The 17,230-nt window shown below is 41.6% G+C and overlaps 1 protein-coding gene across 1 annotated transcript in view; it reads left to right on the forward strand.

Annotated features, from left to right (window-relative positions):
- LOC138661560 (complement C4-B-like) overlaps nt 1–17,230 on the forward strand; it is a 75,437-nt gene that overhangs the window by 3,776 nt on the left and 54,431 nt on the right. Inside the window, exons 2-8 of the mRNA XM_069746367.1 lie at nt 7,208–7,418; nt 7,595–7,772; nt 7,865–7,935; nt 10,624–10,706; nt 15,404–15,486; nt 15,652–15,739; nt 16,951–17,056. Of these exons, the coding sequence (XP_069602468.1) occupies nt 7,208–7,418; nt 7,595–7,772; nt 7,865–7,935; nt 10,624–10,706; nt 15,404–15,486; nt 15,652–15,739; nt 16,951–17,056 (820 nt within the window). The remainder of the gene's footprint in view (nt 1–7,207; nt 7,419–7,594; nt 7,773–7,864; nt 7,936–10,623; nt 10,707–15,403; nt 15,487–15,651; nt 15,740–16,950; nt 17,057–17,230) is intronic.

Here is a 17,230-nt window from a genome sequence, read left to right on the forward strand (position 1 = left end):
ATACCAGTGTCATACAGTGACCACTAATACCAGTGTCATACAGTGTCCACTAATAATAGTGTCCTACAGTGCCCACTAATACCAGTGTCATACAGTGTCCACTAATAATAGTGTCATACAGTGCCCACTAATACCAGTGTCATACAGTGCCCATTAATACCAGTGTCATACAGTGACCACTAATACCAGTGTCATACAGTGCCCACTAATACCAGTGTCATACAGGGCCCACTAATACCAGTGTCATACAGTGTCCACTAATAATAGTGTCATACAGAGTCCACTAATAATAGTGTCATACAGTGTCCACTAATAATAGTGTCATACAGTGCCCACTAATACCAGTGTCATACAGTGCCCATTAATACCAGTGTCATACAGTGCCCACTAATAATAATGTCATACAGTGTCCACTAATATCGGTGTCACACCGTGGGGCAGCACGGTGGCTCAGTGGATAGCACTGCAGCCTTGCAGCGCTGGGGTCCTGGGTTCGAATCCCACCCAGGACAACATCTGCAAAGAGTTTGTATGTTCTCTCCGTGTTTGCGTGGGTTTCCTCCGGGCACTCCGGTTTCCTCCCACATTCCAAAGACATACTGATAGGGATTCTAGATTGTGAGCTCCATTGGGGACAGCGATGATAATGTGTGCAAATTGTAAAGCGCTGCGGAATATGTTAGCGCTATATAAAAATAAAGATTATTATTATTATTATTAGTGTCCACTAATAATAGTGTCATAGAGTGACCACTAATACCAGTGTCATACAGTGCCCACTAATACCAGTGTCATACAGTGCCCACTAATACCAGTGTCATACAGTGTCTACTAATAACAGTGTCATACAGGGCCCACTATTACCAGTGTCATACAGTGTCCACTAATAATAGTGTCATACAGTGCCCACTAATACCAGTGTCATACAGTGCCAATTAATACCAGTGTCATGCAGTGCCCACTAATACCAGTGTCATACAGTGTCCACTAATAATAGTGTCATACAGTGCCCACTAATACCAGTGTCATACAGTGCCCATTAATACCAGTGTCATACAGTGACCACTAATACCAGTGTCATACAGTGCCCACTAATACCAGTGTCATACAGTGTCCACTAATAATAGTGTCATACAGTGCCCACTAATACCAGTGTCATACAGTGCCAATTAATACCAGTGTCATGCAGTGCCCACTAATACCAGTGTCATACAGTGCCCATTAATACCAGTGTCATACAGTGACCACTAATACCAGTGTCATACAGTGCCCACTAATACCAATGTCATACAGTGCCCATTAATACCAGTGTCATACAGTGGCCACTAATACCAGTGTCATACAGTGTCCACTAATAATAGTGTCATACAGTGACCACTAATACCAGTGTCATACAGTGCCCACTAATACCAGTGTCATACAGTGTCCACTAATACCAGTGTCATACCGTACCCACGGTACGGTATTAGGGTCATACAGTGTCATACAGTGACCACTAATAATAGTGTCATACAGTGACCACTAATAATAGTGTCATATAGTGCTCACTAATACCAGAGTCATACAGTGCCCAGTAATACCAGTGTTAGACTGGGCCCATTAATACCTTTGTCATACAGTGCCCACTAATACCAGCGTCATACAGTGTGCACTAATAATAGTGTCATAAAGTGACCAGTAATATCGGTGTCATACAGTGCCCACTAATACCAGTGTCATACAGTACCCAGTAATACCAGTGTCATACAGTGCCCACTAATAATAGTGTCATAGAGTGACCACTAATACCTGTGTCATACAGTGCCCACTAATAATAGTGTCATACAGTGTCCACTAATAATTGTGTCATAGAGTGACCACTAATACCAGTGTCATACAGTGACCACTAATATCGGTGTCATACAGTGCCCACTAATACCAGTGTCATACAGTGTCCACTAATAATAGTGTCATACAGAGTCCACTAATAATAGTGTCATACAGTGACCACTAATATCGGTGTCATACAGTGCCCACTAATACCAGTGTCATACAGTGCCCATTAATACCAGTGTCATACAGTGCCCACTAATAATAATGTCATACAGTGTCCACTAATATCGGTGTCATACAGTGTCCACTAATAATAGTGTCATAGAGTGACCACTAATACCAGTGTCATACAGTGACCACTAATATCGGTGTCATACAGTGTCCACTAATAATGGTGTCATACAGTGCCAATTAATACCAGTGTCATACAGTGCCCACTAATACCAGTGTCATACAGTGCCCATTAATACCAGTGTCATACAGTGCCCACTAATAATAATGTCATACAGTGTCCACTAATATCGGTGTCATACAGTGTCCACTAATAATAGTGTCATAGAGTGACCACTAATACCAGTGTCATACAGTGACCACTAATATCGGTGTCATACAGTGCCCACTAATACCAGTGTCATACAGTGCCAATTAATACCAGTGTCATACAGTGCCCACTAATACCAGTGTCATACAGTGCCCATTAATACCAGTGTCATACAGTGACCACTAATACCAGTGTCATACAGTGCCCACTAATACCAATGTCATACAGTGCCCATTAATACCAGTGTCATACAGTGGCCACTAATACCAGTGTCATACAGTGCCCACTAATAATAGTGTCATACAGTGTCCACTAATAATAGTATCATACAGTGCCCACTAATAACAGTGTCATACAGTGACCACTAATACCAGTGTCATACAGTGCCCATTAATACCAGTGTCATACAGTAACCACTAATATCGGTGTCATACAGTGTCCACTAATAATAGTGTCATACAGTGCCCACTAATACCAGTGTCATACAGTGCCAATTAATACCAGTGTCATACAGTGCCCACTAATACCAGTGTCATACAGTGCCCATTAATACCAGTGTCATACAGTGACCACTAATACCAGTGTCATACAGTGCCCACTAATACCAATGTCATACAGTGCCCATTAATACCAGTGTCATACAGTGTCCACTAATAATAGTATCATACAGTGCCCACTAATAACAGTGTCATACAGTGACCACTAATACCAGAGTCATACAGTGCCCATTAATACCAGTGTCATACAGTGCCCACTAATACCAGTGTCATACAGTGTCCACTAATAATAGTGTCATACAGTGCCCACCAATACCAGTGTCATACAGTGCCCATTAATACCAGTGTCATACAGTGACCACTAATACCAGTGTCATACAGTGTCCACTAATAATAGTGTCATACAGTGCCCACTAATACCAGTGTCATACAGTGCCAATTAATACCAGTGTCATACAGTGCCCACTAATACCAGTGTCATACAGTGTCCATTAATACCAGTGTCATACAGTGACCACTAATACCAGTGTCATACAGTGCCCACTAATACCAGTGTCATACAGTGCCCATTAATACCAGTGTCATACAGTGGCCACTAATACCAGTGTCATACAGTGTCCACTAATAATAGTGTCATACAGTGCCCACTAATACCAGTGTCATACAGTGACCACTAATACCAGTGTCATACAGTGACCACTAATACCAGTGTCATACAGTACCCATTAATACCAGTGTCATACAGTGCCCACTAATACCAGTGTCATACAGTGTCCACTAATAATAATGTCATACAGTGCCCACTAATACCAGTGTCATACAGTGCCCATTAATACCAGTGTCATACAGTGACCACTAATACCAGTGTCATACAGTGCCCACTAATACCAGTGTCATACAGTGTCCACTAATAATAGTGTCATACAGTGCCCACTAATACCAGTGTCATACAGTGCCAATTAATACCAGTGTCATACAGTGCCCACTAATACCACTGTCATACAGTGCCCACTAATACCAGTGTCATAAAGTGACCACTAATACCAGTGTCATACAGTGCCCACTAATACCAGTGTCATACAGTGCCCATTAATACCAGTGTCATACAGTGGCCACTAATACCAGTGTCATACAGTGTCCACTAATAATAGTGTCATACAGTGCCCACTAATACCAGTGTCATACAGTGCCCACTAATTCCAGTGTCATACAGTGACCACTAATACCAGTGTCATACAGTGCCCATTAATACCAGTGTCATACAGTGCTCACTAATACCAGTGTCATAGTGTCCACTAATAATAGTGTCATACAGTGCCCATTAATACCAGTGTCATACAGTGTCCACTAATAATAGTGTCATACAGTGCCCACTAATACCAGTGTCATACAGTGCCAATTAATACCAGTGTCATACAGTGCCCACTAATACCAGTGTCATACAGTGCCCATTAATACCAGTGTCATACAGTGACCACTAATACCAGTGTCATACAGTGCCCACTAATACCAGTGTCATACAGTGCCCATTAATACCAGTGTCATACAGTGGCCACTAATACCAGTGTCATACAGTGTCCACTAATAATAGTGTCATACAGTGCCCACTAATACCAGTGTCATACAGTGCCCATTAATACCAGTGTCATACAGTGGCCACTAATACCAGTGTCATACAGTGTCCACTAATAATAGTGTCATACAGTGCCCACTAATACCAGTGTCATACAGTGACCACTAATACCAGTGTCATACAGTGCCCATTAATACCAGTGTCATACAGTGCCCACTAATACCAGTGTCATACAGTGTCCACTAATAATAGTGTATACAGTGCCCATTAATACCAGTGTCATACAGTGACCACTAATACCTGTGTCATACAGTGCCCACTAATAATAATGTCATACAGTGTCCACTAATATCGGTGTCATACAGTGTCCACTAATAATAGTGTCATAGAGTGCCCACTAATACCAGTGTCATACAGTGCCAATTAATACCAGTGTCATACAGTGCCCACTAATACCAGTGTCATACAGTGTCCACTAATAATAGTGTATACAGTGCCCATTAATACCAGTGTCATACAGTGACCACTAATACCTGTGTCATACAGTGCCCACTAATAATAATGTCATACAGTGTCCACTAATATCGGTGTCATACAGTGTCCACTAATAATAGTGTCATACAGTGCCCATTTATACCAGTGTCATACAGTGCCACTAATACCAGTGTCATACAGTGCCCACTAATACCAGTGTCATACAGTGACCACTAATATCGGTGTCATACAGTGTCCACTAATAATAGTGTCATACAGTGCCCACTAATACCAGTGTCATACAGTGCCAATTAATACCAGTGTCATACAGTGCCCACTAATACCAGTGTCATGCAGTGTCCACTAATAAGTGTCATACAGTGACCACTAATACCAGTGTCACACAGTGCCCATTTATACCAGTGTCATACAGTGCCCACTAATACCAGTGTCATACAGTGCCCACTAATACCAGTGTCATACAGTGTCCACTAATAATAGTGTCATACAGTGCCCACTAATACCAGTGTCATACAGTGACCACTGATACCAGTGTCATACAGTGACCACTAATACCAGTGTCATACAGTGACCACTAATACCAGTGTCATACAGTGCCCACTAATACCAGTGTCATACAGTGCCCATTAATACCAGTGCCATACAGTGACCACTAATACCAGTGTCATACAGGGCCCACTATTACCAGTGTCATACAGTGTCCACTAATAATAGTGTCATATAGTGACCACTAATACCTGTGTCATACAGTGCCCACTAATAATAATGTCATAGAGTGACCAGTAATACCAGTGTCATACAGTGACCACTAATATCGGTGTCATACAGTGCCCACTAATAATAGTGTCATACAGTGCCCACTAATAATAGTGTCATACAGTGCCCACTAATACCAGTGTCATACAGTGACCACTAATACCAGTGTTAGACAGGATCCATTAATACCAGTGTCATACAGTGCCCACTAATATCGGTGTCATACAGTGACCACTATTACCAGTGTCATACAGTGCCCACTAATACCAGTGTCATACAGTGCCCACTATTACCAGTGTTAGACAGGGTCCATTAATACCAGTGTCATACAGTGACCACTAATACCAGTGTTAGACAGGATCCATTAATACCAGTGTCATACAGTGCCCACTAATATCGGTGTCATACAGTGACCACTATTACCAGTGTCATACAGTGCCCACTAATACCAGTGTCATACAGGGCCCACTAATACCAGTGTCATACAGTGCCCACTAATACCAGTGTCATACAGTGCCCACTATTACCAGTGTTAGACAGTGTCCACTAATAACAGTGTCATACAGGGCCCACTAATACCAGTGTCATACAGTGCCCACTAATACCAGTGTCATACAGGGCCCACTAATACCAGTGTCATACAGTGTCCACTAATAAGAGTGTCATACAGTGCCCACTAATAATAGTGTCACACAGTGCCCACTATTACCAGTGTTAGACAGGGTCCATTAATACCAGTGTCATACAGAGCCCACTATTACCAGTGTCATACAGTGCCCACTAATACCAGTGTCATACAGTGCCCACTATTACCAGTGTTAGACAGGGTCCATTAATACCAGTGTCATACAGAGCCCACTATTACCAGTGTCATACAGTGCCCACTATTACCAGTGTCATACAGTGCCCATTAATACCAGTGTCATACAGTGCCCATTAATAACATTGTCTTACTCCCTGGAGGTTTTTAGCCTCTGTGTAATTCTTTTCCCTCTCATGCCCGGCACTAACATACTGTACCCGTTTGCCTGAAATGTCCTTTTTTTCCTTTAAGTGATGATTACATATAAAACACGGCATTAGCCAAATAAACAGAAAATTACAAACATTCTGACCATCCACGTGACGCCCACAAACCAGCACCCAGCAATGCAAACTCTCCCTCCTAGAAGTCTACATTAATTCCATTAGAAGTCTCCACCTCGGAGAAAATAAACTATAATGAGTTGGTGTCGTGAGATAGACGACTCGTTCCCTAGACGAGACCCCTCCACTCTCATCTGTTAGAAATGACCGTGGATCTTCTCCTCAGTGACCACTGCAGGCACAATGCAGTGTTAGTTGGGGGTCCGGCTGCTCCTTGTCATAGCTCTCCACTCTGGTGCATAGAGGGACCTCAGCTGGGTTGTCCCCTTCCCCTATGGCGTCCATACTCCCTAATAATGATAACACTTTAGACAAAGCATTTTAAGAGACGGAAATAACTGAAAATAATTTGCAAAAAGTTCTCCAACTATTTCCATCTGTTCACAGGTTCCTGATTTCTGCCCCCCGTCTTCTGCACCTGGGCGTAAGGCAGGATGTGTGGTTGCAGGTGGAGTGGCCTCAGGGCATTCAGGCCGGAAAAAGTGATGTTGCGGTGGAGCTATACCTGAGGAACCAGATAAGCTATAGCAAGTGTAGCGAGACGTATACTGTCAGCCTGAACCAAAGGAACGGCTACATCTCCAAACAGACCATAGAGGTAACGTCCGCCCTGCTGCTCCACTTTCTGGGCATCAAAAAATCAAATTCTCATGAATGTAAGCGCCGCATAAACCTACTAGTATTGCAGCCATTATGGATCCCATAGAGGTTGTGTTCTATGTCTATTTACATTGCACTTCTCCAGAATCCATCAGTCCTGTATTGTGTCTGTAGATCACTCCTCAGATGGAGACGGCATGTAACTTGGATAAGAGCGGGAGCTACGTCCAGCTGGTAGCAAATAGTAAGTTGATCTCCACCAAACTTCAAGTGATCTCCATCCCTGTGTCCAATAAAAGAGGCTACATCTTCATCCAGACCGACAAGAGTATATACACACCCAATGAAAAAGGTACATGCTCTATCTATCTACCCATCTTTCTATTTTATTGCTAGGGGTGTACTGTTTATTTTTTAATCTTGCCTTATTTACCCCCTACCCAGTTAAATTTCGGGTGTTCACCTTGGACCACATGATGAGACCAGCAAAGGAGCTGACCACATGCATCGTGTCTGTGAGTAGTCCTGAATGTACGACAGGTTTGGGAAATGGAAGAGTAAGATATTATGCAGCTCTGGACTGTATGTGTCGTAACGATAAGACCACTGATAATGTGAAGGTTTCCCTCTATGACCCATCGAGGCATGAATGCCATAAGACATCGGAAGTTGCCCATGTCCTGACACCTTTCCAGCTTATTTATGATGTTCCAACAGTTCTGACAGCCGCAAGCAGCCAGGAGATGTCTTGGAGATCACAGACAGGTTTCAGACAAAACTCCAGAGTAACTAGAAAGTCTGAATACCATGGAAGCTGCAGGCAGATAGGAGACGTCCAGGAGAATCCAGATAAATAGTAGTGGTGCTGAAAGCCGCAGACAGGAAATATGCACAGACAAACTAAAAGTGTTATTTGAAAGTCTTAATACAAAGATCCAGGTGTGTGTCTTGTTACACCTCATATAGGCCTAGGAAGTTCAACACTTGTGATCAGGCCGGGCTTGAAAAGCCCAACGTGGAGCACAAGAAAGTTTAACGAACCGGGGTGTAGGGAGAAGAGCCCAGACCTGACCCAGGTGTGTAACAGGTAGTGATTACTGCACACCAGGAACACTCCTGGAGATGCCACAACCAAGGAGCAGCCAGCCATACTCGTCTTTCAACAGTTATCCTGTAGGCTATAAGCGGAGCAGCCAGGCACAGAACCATGAAAGAATGGGGGGTGTAGTTCCCCAGTTTTAGAGAACATGAAGGTCTGACACTAATTAACCATTATCACCTATCAAGGATATAGGTGACCATTTTTAAAGAATGGAATACCCTTTTAACTCCAGACCTGCAGATCACAGATGATCGCTGGTGGTGGCACTTTGTGAACCGTTTATTGATAGAAGATTCTTTTCAAAAATAGGAATTGCCTAAATTGGAGGACTCCTTAAAGTAATTTCTTTTAATCTTTGCCTGATGAAGAGACCTGTGTAGTCTCGAAAGCTTGCAATTTGTTACCATCTTTTCAGTTAGCCATTAAAAGGTATCAACCACTAAGGACTCTCAATTCGAAATATTTTCCTTAAAGTAATACACTGACGAGCAAAAGGGTAACAATGTTTTGAATTTTTGACTTTCAGGCTCCAAATCCTTCCTGCCCCGAACTTCACAGTTCCTTGAATATCTCCATCCATTAGCCCTTTTTTCCCTTGTTTCTTCCAGATCCATTTGCACCCATCCGTTCCTAGTCTATTGACTTTTCTCTCAATGCTCCCAATCACCCGTTTCCAATCTTTAACTATTCACTTTTCACTCTTTATGCAAACTCGAGCCGATCCTTCTTATGACGATATTGAAGTCAAAGCTTCTTCACCTTTTTTTGGGCCACCACTCCAGACTTGCGTAACGTGCGTCGCACGGTGCAGACATGGAGGTCTGTGATCTCATTATTACGAAGTATACAAGCCACTTCCACTGCCGTCTACTGATAGACCTTGTGATGAGCCAACTTGTTGACTCCGATATCATGCCTGGACGTCCACCTCTTGGCTTCTGAATAGATGGACGGACTTCATTTTGTATTCTTCCAAGTGCCATAATGCTCACATGATGGAATTTGGCAATTTTCTTGGCCGAGAGACGGCTATCGATGAGCTGAATGATGCTGTTTCTCTTTTCTTGGCAAATCTTCTTCATGGCTTCTCCTCAATTCAAGCAAGCTTGGGAAATTTATGTATGAAATAGCCAAGATGATCGTCTATAAAATGATGGTAGTATCTCGTTCAAATCAGTAGTGGATGGTGAGATATAAAGGCTGAAAGTCAGAAGCTCAACACATTGTTACCCTTGTGCTCGTCAGGGTATTTGGATGTCTCTTTGGGAATTTTCCTCTTGTCCTTATGACCTCTGATTTGACTTTGGACCAGTTTTGTTTGCATTCTGCTCCGATGACCTTTGACTATGAGACTACAATTTATTATTGGACTCAGAGACAGCAATCACTCACACATACAGTACCCGTTGTGACTGCACAAATATTATGAGACTAAATCCTGGCATGGCGGCACTCAGTGGCCCCACATTCCCATGTTACAGAGCCCCCTGCAAAGTTTTATAACCCTCGTTAATACGGCACATCGTAGACCATCTCAACTAATTGAAGATTATCTAGCTCGCCTCCAGTAGAGTCAGCTCGTCTCCCCGGTGCACATACAGTAATCCTCCCTGATCAGGAGCCCAGAAAAATGTAAAAATATTCCAGCTCCAAGAGAATGAAAATATTGAAAATTTATTGTGATATCAAAAGTTGGCAATCCAAAAGTATCTCACAAGAAAAAAAAACGCATTTCACATAAAAACACATGTATCACCGCGACTAAGAACGTGTGCTTTGAAACGTGTTGTTTTTTTTCTTTCTTGATACTTTTGGATTATGGAGATTTTAGAGCTCAATGAAGTTTCAGTGTTTTTATCCTTGTGGAGCCGGAATATTCTCACATTGGCGTAAAACAAATCTCTATCCGTAAGCAAGAAAGTGACATCTGGGCTCCTGTGCCGCTTATGTACGAATCATTAGACTTCCCTCCCCCTGCCAGTATCAGTGGAGTCTATCTGGTCCTACAGACGTTCCTTCCCTCACTCTTTTCTGTTTTTTACATCGGTAACTCGTCACTTCTGCCATCTTGAACTCTGTTCCTGACGCCGACATCACCCAGAATGCTGAGGGCTTAAAAGTTGCAAGTTTTCAGAGGATATCGTCTGTAATAGCTGATAGTATCCAGATCCCAGACATCTCCACGTGAGTCCTGCAGCTGACAATATTCCAGTGATCCGGAGTCACTCCATATCTACAGGGCTGGGCTCTGTCTGTTATCTATGATCATTTCCTTTGTATTTTAGGCAAAAAAATACATTTATATATTTTCATTTTTTACATTTTAAAAATTACCAAAAAGAATAAATGATGCAAAAGTTTGGGCACCCGGCATGGTTAGTACCTAGTAGCACACCCTTTTGCAAGAATCGCAGCTTCTAAATGCTTTTTGTAGCCAGACAATTCTTGTTTTAGGGATTTTCATCCATTTTTCCTTGGAAAAGTCTTCCAGTTCTGTGAGATTCCTGGGTCGTCTTGCTTCCTCTGCTATTTTGAAGTTTTTCCACCGATTTTCAATGACATTCAGATCAGGAGACTGTGAGGGCCATTGTAAAACCTTCATCTTGCACCTTTTGAGGTCGTGTATCATGGATTTTGATGTGTGTTTAGGATCATTATCCATTTGTAGAAGCCATCCTCTTCCTCTTTTCACCTTCAGCTTTTTTACAGATGGTGTTTTGTTTGCATCAAGAATTTATTGAAATGTCATTGAACCAATTGTTCACTCTACCTGTGAAATGTTCCCCGTGCCATTGGCTGCAACACAACCCCAAAGCATGATTGATCCACCCCCATGCTTAATGGTTGGTGAGATGTTCTTTTTCTGAAATTAAATGCCTTTTTTTCCTCCACACATACCTTTGATAATTGGGACTAAAGAGTTCTATTTTAGCCTCATCGGTCCACAGGACTTGTTTCAAAAATGCATCAGACTTGTTTATATGTTCTTTTGCATACTTAGGATGCTTAATTTTAGGTGAAGATGCAGGAGAGGTTTTCTTCTGATGACTCTTCCATGAAGGCCATATTTGTGCAGGTGTGTCTGAACAGTAGAACAATGTACCACAAATCCAGAGTGCGCTAAATCTTTTTTTGAAGGTCTTTTGCAGTCCAGCGGGGGTTTTGATTTGCCTCTCTAGCAATCTTACAAGCAGCTCTCATTTTTGCTTGGTCTTCCAGATCTTATCTTGACCTCCACTGTTCCTGGTAACTGCCATTTGTTAATTACATTTTGAACTGAGGAAAGGGCAGCTTGAAAACGCTTTGCTGTCTTCTCATAGTCTTCTTCTGCTTTATAGGACTCTGCCATTTTGATTTTCAGAGTGCTAGTCAGCTGCTTAGAAGAACCCATGGCTGCTGTTTTTTGGCACAAGGTTATAGCAGGGTGGCTTTTTATAAAGCTGGGAAATTTGCATCACCTGTCCTTTCCTAACGATGCTAGTGAACAAGCCATAACCCTAGCAGGATAATTAAGGTCTGAAACTTTGGTCAAAGTTATCTGACCACACAAATCTCCAAGGGTGCCCAGACTTTAGCATTGACCCATTTTCCTTTTTGCAATTTTTAAAATGTAAAAAATGACTAATATATACAGCACAGACCAAAAGTTTGGACACACCTTCTCATTTAAATATTTTTCTGTATTTTCATGACTATGAAAATTGTACATTCACACTGAAGGCATCAAAACTATGAATTAACACATGTGGAATTATATACTTAACAAAAAAGTGTGAAACAACTGAAATTATGTCTTATATTCTAGGTTCTTCAAAGTAGCCACCTTTTGCTTTGATGACTGCTTTGCACACTCTTGGCATTCTCTTGATGAGCTTCCAGAGGTAGTCACTGGAAATGGTCTTCCTACAATCTTGAAGGAGTTCCCAGAGATGCTTAGCACTTGTTGGCCATTTTGCCTTCACTCTGCTGTCCAGCTCACCCCAAACCATCTCGATTGGGTTCAGGTCTGGTGACTGTGGAGGTCAGGTCATCTGGCGTAGCACCCCATCACTCTCCTTCTTGGTCAAATAGCCCTTACACAGCCTGGAGGTGTGTTTGGGGTCATTGTCCTGTTGAAAAATAAATGATGGTCCAACTAAATGCAAACCGGATGGAATAGCATGCCGCTGCTAGATGCAAAAGGGCCAACAAGTGCTAAGTATTTCTGGGAACTCCTTCAAGATTGTTGGAAGACCATTCCCAGTGACTACCACTTGAAGCTCATCAAGAGAATGCCAAGAGTGTGCAAAGCAGTCATCAAAGCAAAAGGTGGCTACTTTGAAGAACCTAGAATATAAGACATAATTTTAGTTGTTCCCATAGAATGTAAGTCCGCAAGGACAGGGTCCTCTCCCCTCTTTACCAGTCTGTCACTGTAAACCTGTTTACTGTAAACGATATCTATTACCCTGTATGTAACCCCTTTCTCATGTACAGCACCATGGAATTAATGGTGCTATATAAATAAATAATAATAATAAAGTTGTTTCACACTTTTTTGTTAAGTATATAATTCCACACGTGTTAATTCATAGTTTTGATGCCTTCAGTGTGAATGTACAATTTTCATAGTCATGAAAATACAGAAAAATCTTTAAATGAGAAGGTGTGTCCAAACTTTTGGTCTGTACTGTATAATTTTTTTTTTGCCTAAAATACAAAGGAAATGTATCATCTTTAACTTTAGCCCATTTAAAGATCATTTCATCTTCAACTTGCTTTACTGTTCCCAATAACAGTAATTTTAACCAGGGGTGCTCAAACTTTTACATGCCACTGTAGATATCTATCTATCTATCTATCTATCTATCTATCTATCTATCTATCTATCTATCTATCTATCTATCTATCTATCTATCTTATATTTAAAGCGGGTGAAAAAAGTATTGAAAACGTCACCAATTTTCTAAGTAAATCCATTTCTAAAGTTGCTATTGACATGAAATTCTAACAACATGTCGGTAACAACCCATCCAATCCACACAGGCAAAGAAATCATAGATTTAATAAATTAAGCTAATGTGAAATGATGAGAAATGACACAGGGGAAAAAGTATTGAACACACTTACTGAAATATAATTAATATTTAGTATAAAAGCCTTTGTTGGTGATGAAGTTTCAAGACACTTCCTGTATGGAGAAACTAGTCGCAGGCATTGCTCAGAAGTGATTTTGTTCTATTTTTCCATACAAACACTCTTCATATCCTGAAGCTTCCGTGGGCTCCTTCTATGAACTCTGAGTTTTATTTTCTTGCACACATTTTCTATTCAGTTCAGGTCAAGTGATTGGTTCGGCCATTCTAGCAGCTTGATTTCCCTTCTCAAACCAATTGAGAATTTCCTTGGCTGAGTGTTTGTGATCATTGTCTTGCTGAGATGTCCACCCTCGCTTCATCTTCATGAACCTGGTAGATGGCAGCAGATTTTTATTAAAAATGTCTCAGTACATTTGTCCTTCAATTATATGAAGTTTGCCAGTGCCATATTCTGAAAAACAGCCTCACACCATGATGCTATCACCTCGAAACTTTACTGATGGTATGTTTTTTTGGGTGATATACAGGGCCTTTTGGCCTACAAATATGGTGTGTGTTATGGCATTCAAAGAGTTCAATTTTGGTCTCCTCTGTCCAGTCTATGTTCTCCCAGTATTTCACAGGCTTCTCTAAATGTTGTTGACCATACTGTAAACGCGCTTGAGCATACTTTTAGTTCAGCAATGGTACGCATGCATACTTGCATGGAGGTTGAGTGGTGAGCATGCATACAGGCCATGGAGGTTGAGTGGGGAGCATGCATATACACATGGAGGTTGAGTGGTGAGCATGCATACAGGCCATGGAGGTTGAGTGGGGAGCATGCATATACACATGGAGGTTGAGTGGTGAGCATGCATACAGGCCATGGAGGTTGAGTGGGGAGCATGCATATACACATGGAGGTTGAGTGGTGAGCATGCATACAGGCCATGGAGGTTGAGTGGGGAGCATGCATATACACATGGAGGTTGAGTGGTGAGCATGCATACAGGTCATGGAGGTTGAGTGCATTACCTATTATTTTCTCCGAAACAATTGTACCTGCTTATTCCAGGTCTTTCTGTAGCTATCCACAGGTGGTCCTTGGCTCTTTTTACAACTTCTGATAATTCTTTTCACATCTCTGACTGAAATCTTTTGGGGAGCACCTGGTCATGGCTGTTTTATAGTTCTTTCCACTTCTGGATTGTCGCCTCAATAGCGATCACTGGAAACTTCAGTAATATAGAAGTTCTTATGTAACCAATGCAATCAGTATGTTTTGCAACAATAAGGTTGCAAAGGTCTGGAGGCAGCTCCCTCCTTTTATCCATCATAAGATGTTTCTTGTGTGGAATCTTGGTAATGAGATGGGCCATCAGTTGAACCAGATGATAATATTTTTCATTTAGTGGCATGATTGCTTTCGAATTACCGATAGATTTCAGCTGGTGTCAGGACTTTGCATGGGTTTTTGCAACTCTCTTTATGTGTTCAATAGTTTTTCCCTGTGTCATTGCTCATTATTACACATCATTTTATTTATGGACACCTATCATTTCTTTGCCTGTGTGGATTGGATGGGCTGTTACCGACATCTAGTGAGAGTTTAATGTCAATAGCATCTTTAGAAATATATTTATTTAGGTTATTGATGATGTGTTCAATACTTATTTCACCCACTGTATCTATCTATCTATCTATCTATCTATCTATCTATCTATCGCTCTAATATTTATCGATCACACCATCATCACACCATGTATTTAGAAATATTTATATAAAGATAACGCCACTTTCATTGCCATGTTTCCTCCCCAGCACTGGGGTGTGGAAGATTTCTGCTTATTACAACTCCGCTCCTGGATCGAACTTTACGACCGAGTTTGAAGTACGGAAGTACGGTGAGTTTCCAGATGTCTGGAGTAGAGAATGGCTGTGATAACCGGGTCAGGCGTATCCACATGGACACTATATTCTTATATATGTCGCTCCCTGCTATGTGACTCCGCATTTTATACTTTCCTTCTTGACTTGCCCTTTTGATCTTTTTTTTTCATTGTTCATAGTTTTGCCCAATTTTGAGGTGAAGATTATTCCCGAACTTCCATATTTCCTGGTTTCTGGATCAGAATTTAAAATCAAAGTTGAAGCCAGGTAACGACTCGATAATGACTATTACATAGGACGAGGTATGAAATGTGTGGACACCAGAAAGCCACATCCCAATGAGCTTGTCTGTGCTTTCCCAACAATTAGGAGCATTATTGGGGTTTTCCCATCATAGACTTATCTGATATATTCCTACATTTTCTAAAATGAGGGACAATGTTGGTGGTAAAGCTCGTTTACTGTGTTAGTTCCTCAACTTCTGATGAAGCTTTTCTGGACGGTCTTTGAATGATATTTTTTCCTTTCCATTCTCTGTTTCCAAAATCCCTGGATGTGCTCTTGCACACAGGATCTCTATCAGATGATGGAGCATTGCGCAGAAGAAACCCTCCAGAAGTTCTGCTTTCATGGAGGCTTCGATGAGCGCATGGGAAAATTGTCACCTCTTCCAGAAGATCTCCCCCTTTCCAGTCCTTCCACGTTATGAAGGTCTTCACTCTTTTGAGAAAAGTTAAATTTTAAAATGTTAAGATCTGGCTCACAGTTTCTTACAATACAAGAGCTTCCTCCTTTTATGATGGCCAGAAGATAGGCAGAGATCAAGTTCTTCATGCCCCAGGAATTCCACCATATGATGGCCTCCGCCATGCACTGTTTTTGCCCAGGCAAGGAAAGAGAGGACACATGGCAGTCATTTGTTATATGGATACTGTATATAGTGCTCACTTCTAGGTCTCCCACACGTTTTGTCTGTTTGATGACCAAAAGTGTTGAAGAACCATGAATATGGCATTATCTAGTACATCTAGGTGAGTCCAAGGCATAACTGTCTCTATATCTCCCATCCAATTCAGTAGTGAGGACCATAACCGCTGCTATATGTGTCTGTGTAAGGGCTGAGGTGATAATATAGGGCATACCTTCAAGTAGTCAAAGATTCTACTACATCAGTGTTCCCCAAGTTCGGTCCTGAAGAGCCACCAACGGGTCATGTTTTCAGGATTTCCTTAGTATGGCCCAGGTGATGGAATTATTGCCTATCTAGATGATGGAATTCTCACCTGGGCAAAAGTAAGGAAATCCTGAAAACATGACCTGTTGGTGGCTCTTGAGGACCGAACTTGGGGAACACTGTACTACATTGAACCGAGAAATGACTATGGAACATTAGTAGAACTCATCTGTAATGAAGTCCTGTAATCTCTGTACGGTCCTAACTCCACATATTATACAGTCACTATTGTCTCCTCGTCCAGTTATGTGTACGGAAAGCCGGTGTTGGGCATCACTTATGTACGCCTGGGGATAATAGATCAGAATGGACAGAAGACCATCCTACAAGGCTTGGAGCAAAATGTGAAGGTGATTAATGGTTCCGTATAATTTCCATATTGTCTCATACAGTCAGAAATATATTTCAATATTCGCTTAATTAGTGAATTCATTTTAATATTAGACCGTCAAAAATTATTAGCACTGCATGCTACATAATCACTATTGGACCGTGAACAAGCGACAAACTAAGACTATATGGAG

Source organism: Ranitomeya imitator, chromosome 2, assembly GCF_032444005.1.
Source record: "Ranitomeya imitator isolate aRanImi1 chromosome 2, aRanImi1.pri, whole genome shotgun sequence".
Classification (NCBI taxonomy): Eukaryota; Metazoa; Chordata; class Amphibia; order Anura; family Dendrobatidae; genus Ranitomeya; species Ranitomeya imitator.